At 40.5% G+C, this 25797-nt stretch overlaps 1 protein-coding gene across 2 annotated transcripts in view; it reads right to left on the bottom strand.

The window, feature by feature from the left end:
- The window catches only part of map3k5 (mitogen-activated protein kinase kinase kinase 5), a 203104-nt gene that overhangs the window by 7927 nt on the left and 169380 nt on the right, over positions 1-25797 (bottom strand). Inside the window, exons 22-28 of one of the 2 annotated variants that reach the window (XR_009804115.1) lie at positions 24245-24422; positions 20955-21123; positions 20683-20868; positions 19056-19161; positions 12768-13005; positions 12584-12687; positions 2003-2070 (exon numbers count right to left, since the gene is read on the bottom strand). Coding sequence is in view for 1 of the 2 variants with exons in the window: in XM_061886260.1 (XP_061742244.1) it covers positions 12584-12687; positions 12768-13005; positions 19056-19161; positions 20683-20868; positions 20955-21123; positions 24245-24422 (981 nt within the window). In the remaining variant the exon portion in view is untranslated. The remainder of the gene's footprint in view (positions 1-2002; positions 2071-12583; positions 12688-12767; positions 13006-19055; positions 19162-20682; positions 20869-20954; positions 21124-24244; positions 24423-25797) is intronic. The other variant, XM_061886260.1, reaches the window with a different exon arrangement.

The raw sequence follows: 25797 nt of genomic DNA on the forward strand, positions 1-25797 counted from the left end.
AACTGTTTATGGCCACTATAGTCCGAGTACTGTAATATATTTGTTCATCCAATGGTCACATACGGCAGTGGTCCCCAACTTTTTTATTTTATTTTTTTATTTATTAAATCTACATAAAAAACACAAAATACCCTTACAATTAGTGCACCAACCCAAAAAACCTTCCCTTTTTCATGAAAAAACCCTCTTTTTCACGACAAACAAAAAAAATAAATAAAATCGAAAACCCTTGAAAAAATATTTGCAGAGCAGCTAAATGAACGCTTAGCGTCTAACAATCTATGTGAAACCTTTCAATCCGGTTTCAGGGCAAATCACTCTACGGAGACAGCCCTCGCAAAAATGACTAATGATCTATTACTAACGATGGATTCTGATGCGTCATCTATGTTGCTGCTCCTCGATCTTAGCGTTGCTTTCGATACAGTCGATCATAATATTTTATTAGAGCGTACCAAAACACGAATTGGTATGTCAGACTTAGCCATGTGTTGGTTTAACTCTTATCTTACTGACAGGATGCAGTGCGTCTCCCATAACAATGTGACCTCGGACTATGTCAAGCTAACGTGTGGAGATCCCCAGGGTTCGGTTCTTGGCCCTGCACTCTTCAGCATCTACATGCTGCCGCTAGGTGACATCATACGGAAATACGGTGTTAGCTTTCACTGTTATGCTGATGACATCCAACTGTACATGCCCCTAAAGCTGACCAACACGCCGGATTGTAGTCACCTGGAGGCGTGTCTTGATGAAATTAAACAATGGATGTCCGCTAACTTTTTGCATCTCAACGCCAAGAAACTGGAAATGCTGATTATCGGTCCTGCTAGACACCGACCTCTATTTAATAATACAACTTTAACATTTGACAACCAAACAATTAAACAAGGCGACTCGGTAAAGAATCTGGGTATTATCTTCGACCCAACTCTCTCCTTTGAGCCAGACATTAAAAGCGTTACTAAAACGGCCTTCTTTCATCTCGGTAATATCGCTAAAATTTGCTCCATTTTTTCCACTAACAACGCTGAGATCATTATCCATGCGTTTGTTACGTCTCGTCTCGATTACTGTAACGTATTATTTTCGGGTCTCCCTATGTCTATCATTAAAAGATTACAGTTGGTACAAAATGCGGCTGCTAGACTTTTGACAAGAACAAGAAAGTTTGATCACATTACGCCTGTACTGGCTCACCTGCACTGGCTTCCTGTACACTTAAGATGTGACTTTAGCTACTGAAATGAGATTTTCTTATTTAAACGGGGATAGCAGGTCCATTTTATGTGTCATACTTGATCATTTCGCATTATTGCCATATTTTTGCTGAAAGGGATTTAGTAAATAACATCCACGATAAAGTTTGCAACTGGAGAAAAGCCCTGCCTCTACCGGAAGTCGCAGAAGATGAGGTCACATATTGATGGCTCCTCATATATTCACATTGATTTCAATGGGAGCCTCCAACAAAAAGTGCTATTCGGACCGAGAAAACGTCAATTTCCCCTTCAATTTGAGCGAGGATGAAAGATTCGTGTTTTAGGATATTATAAATGATAAATGGGTTGTACTTGTATAGCGCTTTTCTACCTTCAAGGTACTCAAAGCGCTTTGACACTACTTCCACATTTACCCATTCACACACACATTCACACACTGATGGAGGGAGCGGCCATGCAAGGCGCCAACCAGGCGCCAATCAGCACCCATCAGGAGCAAGGGTGAAGTGTCTTGCTCAGGACACAACGGACGTGACGAGGTTGGTACTAGGTGGGAATTGAACCAGGGACCCTCGGGTTGCGCACGGCCACTCTTCCACTGCGCCACGCCGTCCCTAATTTGATAGCAAAGGACTAGAAAACCCCCCCAAAAAAACGCTATTGCAATCGCGTTGCATTGAGACGGATTCATATGTTTTTAGAGACATTTACTAAGATAATTCAGGGAAATCCCTTATCTTTCTATTGTGTTGCTAGTGTTTTAGTGAGTTTAACAGTACCTGATAGTCGGAAGTGTACGTCCACAGCCGGTTGTTGACGCGCAGCTTCTCGGGGAAGTCGACGGCAGCTGTACAGGAGGCGCAAGCTCAGCTGATATCCGGTAAGTGGCGACTTTTTAACCACAATTTTCTCACCGAAACCTGCTGGTTGACAAGTGGTCGGGATCCATGTCCGCTGTGATCCATAGTAAAGTTTCAACTCCGTGAATTTTAAACAAGGAATCACCGTGTGTTTGTGTGGCTAAAGGCTAAAGCTTCCCAACTCCATCGTTCTACTTTGACTTCTCCAATATTAATTGAACAAATTGCAAAAGATTCAGCAACACAGATGTCCAAAATACTGTGTAATTATGCCGTTAAAGCAGATGACTTTTAGCTATGTGTGTGCGCAGCGCTCATATTCATAACAGCCCGTGACGTCACGCGTACACGTCATCATTACGCGATGTTTAAGAAAAAAGTCCCGGGAAATTTAAAATTGCAATTTAGTAAACAAAAAAGGCTGTATTGGCATGTGTTGCAATGTCAATATTTCATCATTGATATATAAAATATCAGACTGCGTGGTGGGTAGTAGTGGGTTTCAGTAGGCCTTTAAGGTTTCACTACTTAGGTATAAAATACTACACGGTCTAGCTCCATCCTATCTTGCCGATTGTATTGTACCATATGTCCCGGCAAGAAATCTGCGTTCAAAGGACTCCGGCTTATTAGTGATTCTGAGAGCCCAAAAAAAGTCTGCGGGCTACAGAGCGTTTTCTATTCGGGCTCCAGTACTCTGGAATGCCCTCCCGGTAACGATTCGAGATACTACCTCAGTAGAAGCATTTAAGTCTCATCTTAAAACTCATTTGTATACTCTAGCTTTTAAACGTCCCACTGGGGTGAGTTTTTCCTTGTCCTTATGTGCGCTCTACCGAGGATCTCGTTGTGGTTTGTGCAGCCCTTTGAGACACCTGTGATTTAGGGCTATATAAATAAACATTGATTGATTGCTGTAGAGAGGAAGCCGGTTGATTGCTGCTCAGAAAGTGTGGACGCCTTTCTAATGACGCGTCCCCAAAAGGCCAGTCTTCGCATGCATGAAGATGCTAGAAAATGTCTGATGCGTTGCAACAATCAGCCTTAATGCATCGTTGCAGCTTGATGATTTTTGTGCACAGCACGCCATGCACGTTTGCGAGAAGAGCGAGTGAAGTGTCATGCTCAAGGGGTGTGGCCCCTGTGTCGAGAGCTGCAGGATGAGAGGCTGAAGAAAGAGAGGTGAAGTAGGGCCCCAAAGATTGATTGCGATCAATGGGTTGGCGACCCCTGCACTAAAAGGTTTGTGTGTTTTGAAACTTGTGCAAACTTAATAGCCAGAGGTGGGTAGAGTAGCCAGAAAGTGTACTTAAGTAAGAGTAGTGTTACTTTAGAGATTTATTACTCAAGTAAAAGTAAGTAGTCATCCAAATATTTACTTGAGTAAAAGTAAAAAGTATGTTGTGAAAAAACTACTCAAGTACTGAGTAACTGATGAGTAACCTGTTCGTTTAATGATGACGGCAACAAGTAATGCACAAAAACATAAAAATAGCAATGAACAAATTCATAGCCAGGAATATGTCTTGAGCAACTAAAACAATAGTATATATTAAATAATATATATTTGGTTTTACACTGTATAGAAAAAAACAACTGAAAATGAATTTTACCTTTGCAATTTCATTATACTATTGGCTAGGTTTTATATTCATAAATGTAAGTTTCTCAATACCTGACCTGTTTTTTGTGCCTTTAAAAAAGATTTAGAACTTTACATTAAAACACTCTACCTCTAACAACCAAAAAGCTGTGAAAACGATGATGCTGTGTTCCAAATGTAAGTTATTTACTGAGATTGAGTGAGCCTATGGCTTTGCACTTTTTTGATTTTATATGTATATATTTTTTGCATTCTACTTTAGTTACTTTGAATTTAAAACCCCCTAGCGCTGTTTTGTACGGTTTTTATACTGTTTTGTACTGTTTTTGTACTTACTTTGATTATTATTTTCAACTGTTTGTAAATGTTGAAATTTATAAATAAAGGTTTATAAAAACATTTTTTTTTAAAATGTGCAGTTAATCATGTGACTGTTTTGCTCTGTTTGATTGGTGAAACAGAGTCAAACGTCCCCAGTGACTGTATTTGATTGGTGAAACGCAGGCTTGTGATAGATCCTACTTTGAAAGTCTGTCTTGACAAGACAAAACAAAACAAAGCATGCATTAACAGATCGATAAAAATTGGTAGCGAGTAGCGAGCTGAATGTAGATAAATGGAGCGGAGTAAAAGTAGCGTTTCTTCTCTATAAATATACTCAAGTAAAAATAAAAGTATGGTACATTAAAACTACTCTTAGAAGTACAATTTATCCCAAAAGTTACTCAAGTAGATGTAACTGAGTAAATGTAGCGCGTTACTACCCACCTCTGTTAATAGCACACGCAAAGTTGATCTACTAAACTTGTGGGCGGAGGATTGCATTTAATAAAAGGTCTGTAACATTTTTCAAAGCATATGTTACCATTAGTGCTTTAACAGAACACATTTGTTTGACAATTGTCTGAATTTTTCACAATTGCAAAGTTTATGTAAGAAAAAAATTGTTACCTGCCCTAAAAAAACAATTGGTGTTTAAGTCGGTCACTGACCCAGTCCTGCATCACTTGCACACATACAAAAGCAGTCCAAGAGAAGCAACAAACAATTTGCAGTCATGTTGTTGTTATGATACGATATACACTCAAATACAGCTTACACTAGCCACCCAGATGGCTATTATTAGCTAACAACGCCTAAAGCCAATGCGCATGCATGTTACGTACATACGTAATTAAAGGCCTACTGAAACCCACTACTACCGACCACGCAGTCTTATAGTTTATATATCAATGATGAAATATTAACATTGCTACACATGCCAATACGGCCTTTTTAGTTTACTAAATTGCAATTTTAAATTTCCCGCGAGGTATCCTGTTGAAAACGTCGCGGAATAATGACGCTTATGTTGACGCGTGCTTGTGACGTTATTGGTTCGATCGGACATTTCAGCCCAGCACCATTCAGGGCTAAAAGTAGTCTCTTTTCATCGCATAATTACACAGTAATTTGGACATCTGTGTTGCTGAATCTTTTTCAATTTGTTCAATTAATAATGGAGACTATATCTACCGTTATCTACCGCCCCCCAGGGCCCTATTCGGACTTTATTAGTGAATTCTCAGAGTTTGTTGCTGATCTAGTGACGCACGCCGATAATATAATTATAATGGGGGACTTTAATATCCATATGAATACCCCATTGGACCCACCGTGCGTGGCGCTCCAGACTATAATTGATAGCTGTGGTCTTACACAAATAATAAATGAACCGACGCATCGCAGCGGCAATACGATAGACCTAGTGCTTGTCAGAGGTATCACCGTCTCCAAAGTTATGATACTCCCGTATACTAAAGTAATGTCCGATCATTACCTTATAAAATTCGAAGTTCAGACTCATGTTCGGCAAGCTAATAAGAATAATAACTGCTATAGCAGCCGCAACATTAATGCTGCCACAACGACGACTCTTGCGGACCTACTGCCCTTGGTAATGGCACCGTTCCCAAAGTATGTGGGCTCTATTGATAACCTCACTAACAACTTTAACAACGCCCTGCGCGAAACCATTGATAGTATAGCACCGCTGAAGTTAAAAAAGGCTCCAAAAAGGCGTACGCCATGGTTTACTGAAGAAACTAGAGCTCAGAAATTATTATGTAGAAAGCTGGAACGCAAATGGCGCACGACTAAACTTGAGGTGCACCATCAAGCATGGAGTGATAGTTTAATAACTTATAAACGCATGTTTACCTTAGCTAAAACTAATTATTACTCAAATCTCATCCGCATTAATAAAAACGATCCAAAATTTTTGTTTAGTACAGTAGCATCGCTAACCCAACAAGGGACTCCTTCCAGTAGCTCCACCCATTCGGCAGATGACTTTATGAAGTTCTTTAATAAGAAAATTGAACTTATTAGAAAGGAGATTAAAGACAATGCGTCCCAGCTACAACAGGGTTATAGTAACACAGATACGATTGTATATACGGCGGATACTGCAAATATCCAAAATAGTTTCTCTCGTTTTGATGAAATAACATTAGAAGGATTGTTACAACGTGTAAATGGAATAAAACAAACAACATGTTTACTTGACCCACTTCCTGGGAAACTTATCAAGGAGCTTTTTGTATTATTAGGTCCATCAGTGCTAAATATTATAAACTTATCACTTTCCTCGGGCACTGTTCCCGTTGCATTCAAAAAAGCGGTTATTCATCCTCTCCTTAAAAGACCTAACCTCGATCCTGACCTCATGGTAAACTACCGACCGGTGTCTCACCTTCCCTTTATTTCGAAAATCCTCGAAAAAATTGTTGCAGAGCAGCTAAATGAGCACTTAGCGTTTAACAATCTATGTGAAACCTTTCAATCCGGTTTCAGGGCAAATCACTCGACTGAGACAGCCCTCGCAAAATTGACTAATGATCTATTGCTAACGATGGACTCTGATGCGTCATCTATGTTGCTGCTCCTCGATCTTAGCGCTGCTTTCGATACCGTCGATCATAATATTTTATTAGAGCGTATCAAAATACGAATTGGTATGTCAGACTCAGCCCTGTCATGGTTTAACTCTTATCTTACTGATAGGATGCAGTGCGTCTCCTATAACAGTGTGACCTCGGACTATGTTAAGGTAACGTGTGGAGTTCCCCAGGGTTCGGTCCTTGGCCCTGTACTCTTCAGCATCTACATGCTGCCGCTAGGTGATGTCATACGCAAATACGGTATTAGCTTTCACTGTTATGCTGATGACACCCAACTTTACATGCCCCTAAAGCTGACCAACATGCCGGACTGTAGTCACTTGGAAGCGTGTCTTAATGAAATCAAACAATGGATGTCCGCTAACATTTTGCAACTTAATGCCAAAAAAACGGAAATGCTGATTATCGGTCCTGCTAGACACCGACCTCTATTTAATAATACAACTTTAACATTTGACAACCAAATAATAAAACAAGGTGACTCTGTAAAAAATCTGGGTATTATCTTCGACCCAACTCTCTCCTTTGAGTCACACATTAAAAGCGTTACTAAAACGGCCTTCTTTCATCTCCGTAATATCGCTAAAATTCGCTCCATTTTGTCCACTAAAGACGCCGAGATCATTATCCATGCGTTTGTTACGTCTCGTCTCGATTACTGTAACGTATTATTTTCGGGTCTCCCCATGTCTAGCATTAAAAGATTACAGTTGGTACAAAATGCGGCTGCTAGACTTTTGACAAGAACAAGAAAGTTTGATCATATTACGCCTGTACTGGCTCACCTGCACTGGCTTCCTGTGCACTTAAGATGTGACTTTAAGGTTTTACTACTTACGTATAAAATACTACACGGTCTAGCTCCAGCCTATCTTGCCGATTGTATTGTACCGTATGTCCCGGCAAGAAATCTGCGTTCAAAAGACTCCGGCTTATTAGTGATTCCTAGAGCTCAAAAAAAGTCTGCGGGCTATAGAGCGTTTTCCGTTCGGGCTCCAGTACTCTGGAATGCCCTCCCGGTAACAGTTCGAGATGCTACCTCAGTAGAAGCATTTAAGTCTCATCTTAAAACTCATTTGTATACTCTGGCCTTTAAATAGACCTCCTTTTTAGACCAGTTGATCTGCCGCTTCTTTTCTTTCTCCTATGTCCCCCCCTCCCTTGTGGAGGGGGTCCGGTCCGATGACCATGGATGAAGTACTGACTGTCCAGAGTCGAGACCCAGGATGGACCGCTCGTCGGGACCCAGGATGGACCGCTCGCCTGTATCGGTTGGGGACATCTCTACGCTGCTGATCCGCTTCAGATGGTTTCCTGTGGACGGGACTCTCGCTGCTGTCTTGGAGCCACTATGAATTGAACTTTCACAGTATCATGTTGGACCCGCTCGACATCCATTGCTTTCGGTCCCCTAGAGGGGGGGGGTTGCCCACATCTGAGGTCCTCTCCAAGGTTTCTCATAGTCAGCATTGTCGCTGGCGTCCCACTGAATGTGAATTCTCCCTGCCCACTGGGTGTGAGTTTTCCTTGCCCTTTTGTGGGTTCTTCCGAGGATGTTGTAGTCGTAATGATTTGTGCAGTCCTTTGAGACATTTGTGATTTGGGGCTATATAAATAAACATTGATTGATTGATTGATTGAAAGAAGAATGCTGTTGGTGGAAAGCGGTGGATTGCAGCTGCCTTTAGCAACCGAAACACAGCCTGTGTTTCTTTGTTTGTTGTGAAGCTTTAACACAGAGCGGTCAAGCGAAAATGTTTCTCTACCACATGTCAACCAACTGTGATATTAAGTCGGCTCTTACCGGAGACTTCAGCTGATTATGCGACCTCCTCCTGGAGGTGTGTCAAAAAGGCAGCTGTGATCTTGGCTCCTCCATTGGCTTCTCTCAGAGACACTTGCGTTTACGGCAGCCCTCCGACTTCCAGGTATGACTTTATAATCTCACTAAAACACTATTAACACGATAAGCAGATAAAGGATTTTCCATAATTATCCTTGTAAATGTGTCTAATAACATCTGAATCACTCCCACTGCCGCCGCCTGGAGCTGTCGCCTTTTCTTTTTTTTTTTTTTAGTGCGTCACTCTAACTTTCGTCATCCACAAATTTTTCATCCTCGCTCAAATTGATGGGGAAATTGTCGCTTTCTCGGTCCAAATTTCTCCTGCTGCTGGTGGCTATGATTATAAACAATGTGAGGATGTGAGGAGCCCTACAACCCGTGACGTCACGCGCAACATCGTCTGCTACTTCCGGTACTGGCAAGGTTTTTTCATTAGCAACCAAAAGTTGCGAACTTTATCTTCGATGTTCTCTACTAAATCCTTTCAGCAAAAATATGGCTTTATCGCGAAATGATCAAGTATGACACATAGAATGGACCTGCTATCCCTGTTTGAATAAGAAAATATAATTTCAGTAGGCCTTTAACGTCATTACGTAAAAGAAGCTGTAAGAGGGTGGGGTAAACTAAGTAAAATACAGTGGAATGTTGACGCCATCTGTGGAAATGTTGCAAACAGCCCCATTAAGTAAACAAAATAAGGAGCGCAATCCATTTAGCATGTCTGTTTTCATGAATATGCAGAATATATGCTGATCATTAGAACGCCCACAATACTGGGAGAAGAAAATGCAAACATAATTCTTTAGCACACACAGTGTGATTTTTCAAGACTAAAACTCAACTGTGGGAGCTGTTTTGCATCTATATTTGGTATATTTAGAAAGGATGTGTGCAGAACAATGGAGGAAGGGTTAGTGCGTCTGCCCCACAATACGAAGGTCCTGAGTAGTCCTGGGTTCAATCCCGGGCTCGGGCTCTTACTGTGTGGAGTTTGCATGTCCTCCGGGTACTCCGGCTTCCTCCCATTTCCAAAGACATGCACCTGGGGATAGGTTGATTGGCAACACTAAATGGTCCCTAGTGTGTGAATGTGAATGTTGTCTCTGTTGGCCCTGCGATGCGGTAGCGACTTGTCCAGGGTGTACCCCGCCTTCCGCCCGATTGTACCTGAGATAGGCACCAGCGCCCCCCGCAACCCCAAAGGGAATAAGCGGTAGAAAATGGATGGATGGATAGAAATGACGTGCAAACTGGCAGTTGTGCAGAATTGGTTGTGGGAAAAAGGCGATCGCGATGCAGCTTCGTCCAATCTATGCTGATCAACATATATGGACTGTCAAAAATAAACATTTTAGACATACTGCCTAGCCCTGCGATGAGGTGGCGACTTGTACAGGGTGTACCCCGCCTTCTGCCTGATTGTAGCTGAGAAAGGCACCAGCGCCCGCCGCGACCCCAAAAAGGACAAGCGGTAGAAAATGGATGGATGGATGGACATACTGCCTATTCAGCAGCAATATCGTTTTATAATTTTATAGCTGCTGGATGACTTAAGGGGCTGATTAAAATGAATTCAACTGATGGGTTTTGGTGTCTGCCAGCATTCTTTTAATGACGTTCATTTTTTCATGTATATAATAAATAATAGATGTCCGATAATGGCTTCTGTGCCAATAGCCGATATTCCGATATTGTCCAACTCTTAATTATAGATTCCGATATCAACCGATACCGATATATACAGTCGTGGAATTAACACATTATTAGTATATTGTGGCTTCCCGGAAGATATAGTGCTGCACGGGGTTCTGGGTATTTGTTCTATTGTGTTTATGTTGTGTTACTGAGTGGATGTTCTCCCGAAATGTGTTTGTCATTCTTGTTTGGTGTGGGTTCACAGCGTGGTGCATATTTGTAACAGTGTTAAAATTGTATATACGGCCACCCTCAGTGTGACATGTATGGCTGTTGATCAAGTATGAATTGCATTCACTTATGTGTGTGTAAAAGTGGCGTATTTTATATGACTAGGCCGGGACACTGTTTGTATGGAGGAAAAGCGGACATGACGACAGGTTGTAGAGGATGCTATAGACAGTGCCTCTTAGGTACGCCCCCAATAATGTTGTCCGGGTGGAAATCAGGAGAAATTCGGGAGAATGGTATCCCCAGGAGTTTTTCAGGAGAGACACTGAAATTCGGGAGTCTCCCGGGAAAATTGGGAGGTTGAAACAGATACCGATAATTGCCGATATTACATTTTAAAGCATTTATCGGCCGTTCATATCGGCAGGTCTATACTATTGGACATCTCTAATAAATACTTATTGCAATATGCACTTTTTTGCTGCTGGATCACACGCTGTCAGTGAGTGGCAACCCCTCTCACGTATGTGGGTTCCATTGTAGATCGCACAGCAAAACTGCTTCTAAAATGCCCAGAAAGAGTGGTACATTTGCAGGTGGGAGCATGATTACATGAACGTGCAGTAAATGAGTGTTTCCATGGTACACGCAAAAACCTCATTTGAATAATCAATCAATCAATCGTTTATTCATATAGCCCTAAATCACAAGTATCTCAAAGGGCTGCACAAGCCACAACGACATCTTTGGTTCAGATCCCACATCAGGGCAAGGAAAAACTCAACCCAATGGGATGACAATGGGAAACCTTGGAGAGGACTGCAGACGTGGGGACCCCCACTCCCCTAGGGCGACCGGCGCAATAAGGCAGTCTGCACCAGTTATCAATCGCCAGCCACACGCCCACTAATAGTTCACACAATTGTATAGTTTGTCCAAGATGTTAGGCGCGTGTTATTTGGATCTTAGTAGATTAGGCCCAAAGTCGCTTAAGTGCTACGACTTATTGCCTGGCAATAAGTGTGTTGTCAAGCCGCGTTATGCCAGAGCTGCAGTTATGCTACACTGCCACACCTCCATTATTATTTGTTTATGAGAGAGGGCAAACCGGAAATGCCAAATTTTGCATTTCTGACAGGCCTCCATGCATAAGTTATTGTATGGAAACATTGGCAAATTGTTTTTAAAGCAGTAGCGTCTGACGAAAAATAGATTTGACAAAAAATTTTTAAAACATTTACAGTATTTGGTAGTGACGATACTGTATTTTGCGTGTTGGTATCGACTTGGTATTGAAACGTATGATAACCAAGTGATGTTGACCCTTCTGGCTCTTCAACTTTTTTCTAGTTTGACTCAAAAGTGTTTGATGCGGTTAAAGGTTTGGGTTCTGTGACTGTGCATTGGTTGAAGATCATGATGGAAGAAAAAAGGCCCTTTTTTTGACTGTTGCCGTATAGTTGGAGGCAGCAAAGGAGTGCCTTAAGCGTCAAGCTAGAAGGTGCCCCAGTCATACTTGCCAACCTTGACACCTCCGATTTCGGGATGTGGGGGGCGTGGTTAAGAGTGGTGGACTATATTTACATCTACAATGCACCGACTCGAGTGTTTCATATATATTTCAGAATATACAGTATATATATATATATATATATATTATATGAAATACTTGACTTTCAATGAATTCTAGCTATATATATTTATTTTATTATATATATAAATAAAAGAAAAAGTTGAATTTCAGACGGCACCTATCAAATACACAGTAATAAAAACACAGTTCTACTAACTGTACTGTGCTTGCTGGTTACTAAAAAAATAACAATAACATTTAACACGTAAATAAATCGTTGGCCAATCAAAAAGCAACCCCGTAACGCTATAGCCAACATTCACCAGGAGATGGCAACAGACAACATGGAATCACTCTGACGGCGTCGCTGTGGCGATAACTTCCTCGTTCTTCTGCTTCGTCTCCTTGTGTGTGCAGTTTTTTATTAAAATCCGTAGATGTTGTAACGTGATTGGGCAGGCAAGCTGATTATATAGTGGGAAAGCGGACGTGAAAACCGGCTGTCCCCACTCAGGTCCGCATGGAGCTGGAGGGGGCGTGGCCTCCAGCTCCGGCAGAATTTCGGGAGAACATTTCTTCCGGGAGGTTTTCGGGAGAGGCGCTGAATTTCGGTAGTCTCCCGGAAAATCCGGGAGGGTTGGCATGTATGGCCCCAGTACTTGTTTACCTTTACGCAGCCGCAGTAGTCTGATCTCCTGCTCTCTTTCTTCCAGAACTTGTTGAAGAACAGCCTGGTACTCTCGCTCCTTCTCCAGAAGCTGTTCCAGCAACCTACGGTAACATGTATTCTATCTCAGCATTAACAAGCCTATACTTGTTTATCAATGTTCCTAATCACAGTAGACGCCAACCTGTTGGTCTCCAGCTTCATTCTTCCCAGCTCCAGGCTCACAGAGTGCTGCGTGTTATGCGACTCGTGCGACACCGTGGAACTGAGTGTGCTGACTCCTGACGTTGCCACCGTGTCGTCGTGAACAACGGCGGGAGGCGGCCGGCTCTGGTGGGCGGAGTTTCGCCTCTCAGGCTCGTCATCGTCGTCCTGGTCCGCTGCGTCGCTCTCTGAGGCCAGGCTGAAGTGAGGCCTCAACTCTTAACACACACATACACACTCATCACCTTTACTGCTGCCTGCTTCATAAAGCAATCAGTATAGATCAGGGGTGTCAAACTCATAGTAGCTCAGGGGCCGCATGGAGGAAAATCTTTGCCCACGCTTGCCGGACTATTAAAATCATGGCATTAAAACTAAAAAATAAAGACAACTTCAGATTGTTTTCTTTTTCTTACTTTGGCCAAAAATAAAACAAAAACATTGTGAAAATACTACAATAAAAATACAGAAAAAAATACCGGCAGCGGTAAAGGTTAGATCCATGAAGCAAAGAAGAAAGTGCATGAAGGTTTATAACTCAATAAGTTTACATCTGCATAAAAATGTGTTTTCTTTTGCATTATTTTTTTAAATGAATTAAGTAACGTTAATGCCAACCTTTTTCCAAAACACAATGTGAGAATAAGAATGTGAGATATAACAGGATAAAGCATACATTTATCATTTGTTTTCAAAACGCTTACAAAAAAGTGACACCCCATTTTTATGACTTGATGGGGTCCTTGGGACCCTATTTGGAAAATTCCTAGCACCAACACTGATGGAGTATTGGTGCGTGCAAAACAGCAGCAGGCGGCTGTGGCCTGTGGGCCGGTTCTAATATTAATCAAATATCATCCCAGGGGCCGTAGAGCATTCATTCGCGGGCCAGACTTTGACACATAGGGTATAAATTAACTGCACTATTAACACAAATTGGCATGCACTACTTGGCTACGACCAGTAGAGGCGCTGTTGATTAGAACAACGTGCCACCAGGTAGGTAACGTCAGTGTAGAACTCTGCTATGGCACAACACTGCTGAAACAGGAGTTCAGCACATTCATAAAGAGACTCTCCCATCTCATTAATAAAATACAATTAAAAAAATGTCCCTGGTATTACAGGAAAAGCTTCTTGTACTATAAAATGCCATTTTTTTTTGGCTAAGAAGGCTCTGGAAAAAAAAACAGGACCTTCAGGAATTTACAATGTTACGATTGCATCAATTCAAGCAAATTCAGAAACTTCTCCATAGATTTAATATGTCTCACGACATGAATAATATGGTGCGTTCAAGTACCGTCAACACTAGTGGGAAATAGTAATGCTTAAAAAAACACACGAATGAAAACAAAACAGCATGAAGAAGACAAAATAAGACTACGTACATTATTTTTCAAATATAATAATCTTGCTTTTTTTTCTTAAACAGTTATAAGCTAGTACTTAAAATTCACTGTAGTTATATAAGAAACTATTTAACATTTAAACATTTTTTTATTTGCCTCTAAATAAAAATTGCGGCCCAAGGGAGGGGGTGGAATTGGTGGTTGGGGACCTCTGGTACAAACAACAGTTAAAACATAATTACTGTATTTGTTTTCAAAATTTTGCTCACATTTATGTATACATTAAAGTATATGTCTTAACTTGTCTTGAAGTCCAGAGCTTCTTGATGCTAAGGTAACAAAACACACTGAAAACATTTGTGAGAAATTCATAAAAATTACACGCAAATGCAATTTAACTGAAAGCAAAACGACTCAAACCCTCCCACTTCTTGAAAATCAGGGATTCACAAAAAAAGCCAGCAAAAATCCTGTAAGGCAGGGGTAGGGAACCAATGGCTCTAGAGCCAGATGTGGGTCTTTTGATGACTGCATCTGGCTCTCAGATACTGTAAATCTTAGCTGACATTGCTTAACACGATAAGTAATGAATAATTCCGCTGGTAATCACAATGTTAAAAATAACGTTCAACATATAAAACATTCTCATGCATTTTTAATCCATCCATCCCTTTTCTATCGCACCTGTTCAAGAAATAACAATGTTATTAAAAATAATTGGAGACTAAATATACTCTAAAAATGTTGGTTTTACTTAAAAAATGCATGCATTTAGTTGTATTCAGTGTTAAAAAATATGATATGGCTCTCACGGAAATACATTTGAAAATATTTGGCTTTCATGGCTCTCTCAGCCAAAAAGGTTCCCTACCCCTGCTGTAAGGAATTCATTTTTTTTTTTTTTTTACCATGTGTTGCATTTTTCATGTTACAATTAGTTTATAGTGGCCCCTTGTGGTCCTTCCTCCATCTACAACTAATAGCAGCAACTTTAATTTAGTTTTTATACTACCTTTGTCACTCAGATTTAGGATGGGTACCTTTCACATCCATCATAAATCCTCATAATTAAATTCGATACTCAGTTGCACCACCTTTTGATATTTTTGTGTATGTTCAAATAGGTTAATATTTTTAATTCTTTATAAAAAAATCTGTATTATAATATGTAATATTGATTTAACATTTAACACTGAACTGTGCGGTCTAGTTATCTTGTTTGTAAGTACTTTATTATGTAGTAGACTTTGCATGCAGTTACAATACCGAGATGTTCGTGTATGGTGTGCTGCCTTAGCCAAGAAGTCGTCTTTGCCATTAAGCTGAATGTGCTAGTCTTTTTTTTTGTTGCGCCCTAGAAAGTGTTTGTACTGTAATTATTGTAACTATTGCCCACCTGCTGTATGATGATATTAGTTGTAGTTTTCATTACCAAATTTGGAGGTGTTGAAATCGATCCATCCATTTCCTACCGCTTATTCCCTTTGGGGTAGCGGGGGGTGCTGGAACCTATCTCAGCTGCATTTGGGCGGAAGGCGGTGTACACCCTGGACAAGTCGTCACCTCATTGCAGGGCCAACACAGATTGACCGACAACATTCACACACTAGGGCCAATTTTAGTGTTGCCAAATCGCCATGCAAAATCGCTAATGCTAACCTTTAGCGTGTCTATGGCAAATCCAGTGTAAACTAGATTTGAGCTGGCGCATTTGAAAAAAGTGGACCCTTATTGTACTTTTGAGCGCCTTCTTCTTGCTTGGTTGGCATTGAAAATTGTAACATTATTTAAAGCCTTTCTGGCTGAGTCCTCTCTAAGTGTTGACTGTTTCCCAGCAAAGTGCTTGATCCGGCGCCGAGTTTGCAAAGTATCAAAATACGACACCATTTGATTTTATGTTACTTGGTACCCGGAAGTACTGACGGATTTCTGTTGGTACCAATAAAAATACAGAATTGAGAACTCATCCCTACTCATATTGTAACAAGCAGATTCTTTCTACATGCTGCATTGCTAATGTTCTTACAAATAAGACACGTAGTCAATATTGTTTGTAAACATTAGGTTTTTTATCTCCCCGCTAAAATTCCAACTTAAAAATGCTTTATAATTGTTTTTTACTTAATAATAGAAACAGGAAGCAGAAATGCTTTTTGAAATTGTTTGCAACAGTCCACTTGCGTTGGGGCCAAATGGTGCAATAGCCAACAACTTCCAGCAGGTGGTGCTGCACCTAAAGGACTGGAGTGGGACAAATTTAATTGTAATTCATATCATAGACAATACAGTAGTTTCCACTCCGATTTTATGATATTTGGATGGCTTATAAATATTTTTATCCCCAAAAACACAGTCTTCATTCTTATTTTTGTCACTTTTTAACACACTTAAGCAGCCCGGGGGCCACATTTGGCCCGTTGAGCTTTTCAATATGGCCCGCCGGACATTCCCAAATATTTTTTTTAGATCTTTAAGATGGAAACTGTAGCTGCCATTATGATGTGCTGTCAAGTTTTCTAATGACCATAAGTCTTCAACTATACAAAGTATTTCAATGGTTGGAATCTGCGTTTATGGATGATATACCAGTTGCTATGGTAATCTAATTAGTTACTATGGTCATCTAATTAGTTGCTATGGTAATCTATGTCACAGCAGCTCAGAAAAGGCACCAAGCAGTGTTGATGGGAAGTGTTTCCACAGACGCGGAAGGAGATTTTCACAACAAAAGTTCTAAAGCTTAGTGATATATACAAAACCGATTTCCATATGAGTTTGGAAATTGTGTTTGATGTAAATATAAACGGAATACAATTATTTGCAAATCATTTTCAACCCATATTCAGTTGAATATGCTACAAAGACAACATATTTGAAGTTAAAACTGATCAACATTTTTTTTTGTTGCAAATAATCATTAACTTTAGAATTTGATGCCAGCAACACGTGACCCAGAAGTTGGGAAAGGCGGCAATAAATATTGATAATGTTGAGGAATATTCATCCAACACTTATTTGGAACATCCCACAGGTGTGCAGGCTAATTGGGAACAGGTGGGTGCCATGATTGGGTATAAAAGCAGCTTCCATGAAATGCTAAGTAATTCACAAACAAGGATGGGGCAAGGGTCACCACTTTGTAAGCAAATTGTCGAACAGTTTTAGAACAACATTTCTCAACGAACTATTGCAAAGAATTTAGGGATTTTACCATCCATGGTCCGTAAAATCATCAAAAGGTTCAGAGAATCTGGAGAAATCACTGCACGTAAGCGATGATATTACGGAATTTTGATCCCACAGGTAGTACTGCATCAAAAACCGACAGCAGTGTGTAAAGGATATCACCACATGAGCTCAGGAACACTTCATAAAACCACTGTCAGTAACTTTAGTTGGTCACTACATCTGTAAGTGCAAGTTAAAACTCTACTATGCAAAGCGAAAGCCATTTATCAACAACACCAAGGAACGCCACCCGCTTTGCTGGGCCTGAGCTCATCTAAGATGGACTGATGCAAAGTGGTAAAGTGTTCTGTGGTCTGACGAGTACACATTTCAAATTATATTTGGAAACTGTGGACGTGGTGTCCTCCGGAACAAACAAGAAAATAACCATCCGGATTGTTATAGGCGCATAGTTCAAAACCCAGCATCTGTGATGGTATGGGGGTGTATTAGTGCCCAAGGCATGGGTAACTTACACATCTGTGAAGGCACCATTAATCCTGAAAGGTCCATACAGGTTTTGGAGCAACATATGTTGTCATCCAAGCAACGTTATCATGGGCGCTCCTGCTTATTTCAGCAAAAAAATGCCAAGCCACGTGTTACAACAGCGTGACTTCGTAGTAAAAGAGTGCAGGTACTTTCCTGGCCCGCCTGCAGTCCAGACATGTCTCCAATCGAAAATTTGAGGCGCATTATGAAGCGTAAAATACGACAGCGGAGACCCCGGACTGTTAACGACTGAAGCTCTACATTAAACAAGAATGGGAAAGAATTCCACTTTCAAAGCTTCAACAATTGGTTCCTCAGTTCCCAAACGTTTATTGAGTGTTGTTAAAAGAAAAGGTGAAGTTACACAGTGGTGAACATGCCCTTTCCCAACTACTTTGGCACGTGTTGCAGCCATGAAATTCAAAGTTAATTATTATTTGCAAAAATAAAGTTTATGAGTTTGAACATCAAATATTTTGTCTTTGTAGTGCATTCATCTGAATATGGGTTGAAAAGGATTTGCAAATCATTGTATTCTGTTTATATTTACATCTAACACAATTTCCCAACTCATATGGAAACGGGGTTTGTAGAATAGAATGGAATAGAATAGAAAGTAGATCCCTGGGGGAATTTCAGCAAATACCATGAATTGATTAACGTGGACCCTGACTTAAACAAGTTGAAAAACTTATTCGGGTGTTACCATTTAGTGGTCAATTGTACGGAATATGTACTGAACTGTGCAATCTACTAATAAAAGTATCAATCAATCAATCAATCATATACATCAGATTGTAGGTGGGTTTATTTTGTACCCTTCGCGTTCAAATTTCACTGTTTGTTGCATTTTTGTTGCGTTTTACTTGATTGTAAAATATGTGGATCGAAAGGGGGGTGTGACATTCATATTTTCAATATTCAGTGTTTTATCGTTTACAGAAAAATTTAAAATTCAATTACATTTTTTAAGGTGGTCTGTCATAACGTTTTTAGTATTCAATCAGACATTATTGTGAGGTTGTGTATTAGTGTTCCTAAAAATAAATATACCGACCCCCGAGTCAAAATAATTGCCCAGGCCTGCACTAAAGCCTTCCCAAAAGCCATATTGTAAGTCAAATTGTAGATAAACGCGGCAGTGGCAGCCTTAAAGGGGCAATGATAGTTCAATTAGGTGAGAGTGATGTTGTTACCTGGCACCAATATTGTGATGGCGGTCTGCACTGCTTTACGAAGGATGTTGTCCAGCGCAAACATCCAGTGAGGCTTGATGTTGTGGTTTCGCAACACTTTGTTCACCTGAAATATCAATGAAATAGTTTCATGAGAGTGTTTGAACTATAACTGTGAGCTATTGGCTTGGCTTTTTTCCTCTACTTTCTTAAAGGCCTACTGAAACCCACTACTACCGACCACGCAGTCTGATAGTTTATATATCAATGATGAAATATTAACATTGCAACACATGCCAATACGGCCTTTTTAGTTTACTAAATTACAATTTTAAATTTCCCGCTGAGTTTCTTGTTGAAAACGTCGCAGAATGATGACGAGTGCACAAGACGCCTCGAGTTGGAGGGGACATATTAGCGCAGCACCACTTGCGGCTAAAAGTCGTCTCTTTTCATGGTGCAATTACACAGTATTCTGGACATCTGTGTTGCTGAATCTTTTGCAATTTGTTCAATTAATAATGGAAAAGTCAAAGTAGAAAGATGGAGGTGGGAAGCTTTAGCCTTTAGCCACACAAACACACAGTGTTTCCTTGTTTAAAATTCCCGGCGGTGAAGCTTTACTACGGATCAGAGCGGTCAAGCGAACATGGATCCCGACCACTTGTCAACCGGCAGGTTTCGGTGAGAAAATTGTGGTGATAAGTCGCCTCTTACCGGAGATCAGCGGAGCTTGTGCCGTTCATGCAGTTGCCGTGACTTCTCTCAGAGACTGGCGTCATGACACCCGTGGACACACCCCTCCGACTATCAGGTACTATTTAATCTTACTAAAACCCTAGCAACACAATAGAAAGATAAGGGATTTCCCAGAATTATCTTAGTAAATGTGTCTAAAAACATCTGAATCGCTCCCAATGCAATAGCCTTTTTTTCTTTTTTTTTAGTACTTCGCTATCAAGATCCTCATCCAAAAATCTTTCATCCTCGCTCAAATTAATGGGGAAATTGTCGTTTTCTCAGTCCGAATAGCTCTTGCTGCTTGAGGCTCCCATTATAAACAATGTGAGGATTTGAGGAGCCCTCACACTTGTGACGTCATCGTCTGCTACTTCCGGTAAAGGAAAGGCTTTTTTTATTAGCAACCAAAAGTTGTGAACTTTATGGTTGATGTTCTTTACTAAAACCTTTCAGCAAAAATATGGCAATATCGTGAAATGATCAAGTATGAAACATTGAATGGACCTGCTATCCCCGTTTAAATAAGAACATCTCATTTCAGTAGGCCTTTAAACCAGTAGATGGTATCAAAGAGCCACCTTCCTGCAGGATTACACAATGGCTTCCCAGACTGTGTGAAAACATCCACTTATGTCAGTTCACTGGCAGTGCTGCTTCTAAATGCACACTGACCTTTTTTCCTTAACAGGATGGGCCATTATTACTGACGGAGAACCCTTTGTATTGTCTCTTTAGGGGCTATTTTGCAATTTATCTGGCTGACTTCTAGGCTGAAACATGGCAGCATGCTGGTGTAAAATGACAATTAGTGGAAGTCGTTACTTTAAGGAGAAGTACTTCTGCCTACAAACGTGGACTAGTTAAATCTAATTGAGGTTTTCACTGCAGCCTCCATTTTGATACTTACAGCATCCTGGAAGCCGAACAGTATGACCTGCAGCTGGCTTATGGCCGTGCTATCGAAATCCAGCTCCAGCTTGAGTTGAGACAACGTGCGGGCAATGATTTTCCTGTCGGCCATGCGGACAAAGTCGGCCAGGCTGACCACCAGAGTGGAGATGTGCTGAGGCTTCAGCTTCATTTCCTCCGACCCCTAGAGGTTCGATGACGATGGGGAGGAGGCACAGGGAATGAGTTTTCTCAGTGTAGCAATACAAGCGCTTATGTCTCATAGCACACCTGTGTGAGGGCCTCCGTCAGGTTGGCCACCACCTTGTCCAGGTCCTCTGTGAGGATGTGGTGCAGGGTGGCTCGCCTCTCGCTGTCCTTCTTCAGCATAAAAAAGCCTGAATCCTTCTCCTCGGGCGATGGGGGGGCACTGTGGTCCTCAAAGTTCTCGACTGGGATGCTGAAACACAAAGTCTTAATTAAGTTAAAGGCCCAGTGAAACCCACTACTACCGACCACACAGTCTGATAGTTTATATATCAATGATGAAATATTAACAATGCAACACATGCCAATACGGCCCTTTTAGTTTACTAAATTACAATTTTAAATTTCCCGCGGAGTTTCTTGTTGAAAACCTTGCGGAATGATGACGCGTGTTTGTGACGTTATTCGTTGGAGGGGACATTTTAGCACAGGACCACTTACGGTTAAAAGTAGTCTCTTTCCATCGCATAATTACACAATTTGTGTTGCTGAATCTTTTGCAATTTGTTCAATTAATAATGGAGACTATAAATAAGAATGCTGTTGGTGGAAAGCGGTGGATTGCAGCTGCCTTTAGCACCGAGACACAGCCAGTGTTTCTTTGTTTTTGTTGTGAAGCTTTAACACAGAGCGGTCAAGCGAACATGTTTCTCTACGTCAATACATAAGTTTTTGGATGGGAAAATTGTTGGCTCTTACCGGAGACTTCAGTGGATTATGGGACTTTCTCTTTAGCTGTCAAAAAGGCAGCTGTGATCTTGGCTCTTCATCGGCTTCTCTCTGAGAAACTGGCGTCCACCGCAGCCACCCGAATTTCAGGTATGACTTTACTCATCTAATCTCACTAAAATACTATTAACACAATAAGCAGATAAGGGATTTTCCAGAATGATCCTAGTAAATGTGTCTAATTACATCTGAAACGCTACCACTGCCGCCACCCGGAGCCGTCGCTTTTTTTTTTTAGTGCCTCACTAACTTTCCTCATCCACGAATATTTCATCCTCGCTCAAATTAATGGGGGAATTGTCGCTTTCTCGGTCCGAATAGCTCTTGCTGCTGGAGGCTTTGATTATGAACAATGTGAGGATGTGAGGAGCCCTCACACCGGTGACGTCACGCGCACATCGTCTGCTACTTCCGGTAAAGGCAAGGCTCTTTTATTAGCGACCAAAAGTTGCAAACTTTATCGTCAATGTTCTCTACTAAAGCCTTTCAGCAAAAATATGGCGATATGGCAAAATGATCAAGTATGACACATAGAATGGACCTGCTATTTAATAAAAAAATCTCATTTCAGTAGGCCTTTAAGTTAAAGTACCAATGATTGTCACACACACACTTGGTGTGGTGAAATTTGTCCTCTGCATTTGACCCATCCCCTTGTTCACCCCCTGGTAGGTGAGGGGAGCATGGAGCAGCAGCAGCCACGTCCGGGAATAATTTTTTGGTGATTTAACCCCCAATTCCAACCCTTGATGCTGAGTCTCAAGCAGAGAGGTAATGGGTCCCATTTTTATAGTCTTTGGTATGGCTCGGCAGGGGTTTGAACTCATGACCTACCCATCTCAGGGCGGACACTCTAACCCAGGGGTGCACATTACGTCGATCGCGAGCTACCAGTCGACCGCAGGGGGTGTGTCAGTCGATCTCCAGCCAGGCTTTTAAAAAAAATAGACCTAAAAATTAGTGATCATCAATCTTCACCAAGACGTCACTTAAATGACATTCACGGTACCGGAGGGTCTTGTGAGATGACGCTGGCTGCTGCAAGATCATTATTATGAAAATATGACCGAGAGGAAGGCGAGAAACACTTTTTATTTCAACAGACTCTCGTGCCGTACCTTCCGTCAAAACTCTAAAGGCCGACTGCACATTTCCTATCTTCACAATAAAAGCCCTGCTTCATGCTGTCTGCGCTAACTAAATACAGAGTCTCGGAAAACTGGCGTGCACAAGCGATCCCTCAGAAAGCTGGCGTGCACATCACTTGTGCCTAATTTTGTTGTGATGCCCCGCTGGATGCATTAAACCAGTGGTTTTCAACCTTTTTTCAGTGATGTACCCCCCGTGAATTTCTTTTTTTTAATTCAAGTACCCCCTAATAGAAGCAAAGCATTTTTGGTTGAAAAAAAGAGATAAAGAAGTAAAATACAGCACTGTCATCAGTTTCTGATTTATTAAATGGTATAACAGTGCAAAATATTACTCATTTGTAGTAGTCTTTCTTGAACTATTTGGAAAAAAAGATATACAGATAACTAAAAACTTGTAAAAAAAATAAACAAGTGATTCATTTATAAATAGATTTCTACACATAGAAGTAATCATCAACTTAAAGTGTCCTCTTTGGAGATTGTAATAGAGATCCATCGGGATTCATAAACTTAATTCTAAATATTTCTTCACAAAAAAAATAAATCTTTAACATCAATATTTATGGAACATGTCCACAAAAAAATCTAGTTGTAAACACTGAATATTGCATGGTTGTATTTTTTTTCACAGTTTATGAACTTACATCCATATGTTGTTGAAGTATTATTCAATAAATATATTCATAAAATATGTTGAAATTGTTGCTATTTTTAGAATATTTGAAAAAAAATCTCAAGTACCCCTTGGTATACCTTCAAATACCCCCAGGGGTACGCGTACCCCCATTTGAGAACCACTGAATTAAACAATGTAACAAGGTTTTCCAAAATAAATCAACTCAAGTTATGAAAAAAAAATGCCAACACGGCACTGCCATATTGATTATTGAAGTCACCAAGTACAATATTTTTTTCAACAGGCCTTAAAACAGCAGCTTGGAATTTGGGACTTGCTCTCCCTGAGAGAGCATGAGGAGGTTGAGGTGGGCGGGGTTGGGGTGGGGGCAGGTTGAGATGGAGGGGGTATATTGTAGCGTCCCGGAGTTAGTGCTGCAAGGGTTTCTGGGTATTTGTTCTGTTGTGTTTATGTTTTGTTACGGTGCGGATGTTCTCCTGAAATGTGTTTGGCATTCTTGTTTGGTGTGGGTTCACAGTGTGGCGCATGTTTGTAACAGAGTTAAAGTTGTTTATGCGGCCACCCTCAGTGTGACCTGTATGGCTGTTGACCAAGTATGCATAGCATTCACGCGTGTGTGAAAAGCCGTAGATCTTACATGACTGGGCCGGCACGCAAAGGCAGTGCCACATAGAACAATGTGGCGGGGGCACATAAGAATGAAGTGGCCGGCCAGATTTGGCCCCTGGACCTTTGAGTTTGTCACCTACGCCTTAGAATATAAATTATATAGTGTCAACATGCTCTGGCTCATTTACCTGAGGAAAAGGGATCTGGGCCCCTTGACGTCACGTTCACTGTAGCACTTGACGCTGGGCTTGAAGATGAAGGGGTTGGTGTTGAGGTCGTTGTCAGGGGAGACGGAGCCATATTCACTGCTGCTGCTGGTGTCCTCCACCACCACCGGCACTGGCAGGGAGATGCTGCGGAGGTACTCTAAAGGACAAAGTAGACGTGAGAGGAAAATCAAGTAAACAATAATGTGTGATATTAATGTGTAACTGCATGAATGTATACAGTAAAATGTGCAAGAAAAGTTACAGGGAAAAATCCACAGAAAAACACACTAGGAGGTAAGGAAGATCTGTCGATGCCAAACTTCTTTATCATGTTTCTGTAAATAGGTTCTTGTTTTAGATTTCAAGCGTAGTTTTTCTTCTAATTTTAGGTTGAAATCTGCATACTGAGGGTCCGTTACCTGCATATGTAGAAAAGCCATTCTACCAAATCGGTGCGATTTGCATGTTATAAAAATACTCCTCATTTCCTGTCTATTTGCAACCAGAAGTGTGATTGTACACATGATGAACTACTCAAAATATGTCTTGGCTTGTCTCAGGCAACTTTATCCAATTTTACTACACGGTACTTAAGCTGAAAATTACTCAATTGAGTAACATGAGTGAAGTTTTTGACAGTAGAATTAGCAATACATGAAATATATATTCAAGCAAATAGTGTGTAGACATACAGTAGACACTTACACATTTACGTCTAATCTCCCAATTCATAGTTGAAATATCACTGAATATACACCTGCCCATGTGACTTGTGGAGCATTAAATACAATATATAATATCAGAGGGGGTAATGTGTTGGGGTAACCCAGGGACTTAAGTGTGAATTTTCACCAAATCTCTTTTTTTTTTTTTTTAATTGAATAAACTAAAAGCATAGCTGGGATGAGGAATAGCACACATATGTAAAATGTATAATTTTGTAAGATTTTTAATGGTACATTTCGATAAGTCTGGATTCCGAGGATGCGGAGACTGCATTTTTTTGAAGTGGGGACAGACAAAAAAAACAACTATTTTTTTTCCAGTGTTAAAAGCAATCCTAATTATTTTTTTAATTGACTTATCTTAATTAAAAATAAATACATAAATAAAATAAAAATATATATAAACATAAATATATACACTTATATATACACTTATGTATATATTATCATCATCATTTATTTTTATTCCTTTCATGAAAATGCATATTTACAAGCCACGTACAATTGACACTCTAGATGGAAGAATTATATCATATAAAAATAAATATATATATATATATATATATATATATCCATCCATCCATTTTCTACCGCTTATTCCCTTTGGGGTCGCAGGGGGCGCTGGTGCCTATCTCAGCTACAATCGGGCGGAACACACACACACATATTTATATACATATATACAAATATATATGTATACATATATGTATATATATATATACTGTATGTGTGTGTAAGTATGCATTTATATATACATACATACATACATACACACACACATATATATGCATATATATATATACACAC

Source organism: Nerophis ophidion, linkage group LG24 (genome assembly GCF_033978795.1).
Source record: "Nerophis ophidion isolate RoL-2023_Sa linkage group LG24, RoL_Noph_v1.0, whole genome shotgun sequence".
Lineage (NCBI taxonomy): Eukaryota > Metazoa > Chordata > Actinopteri > Syngnathiformes > Syngnathidae > Nerophis > Nerophis ophidion.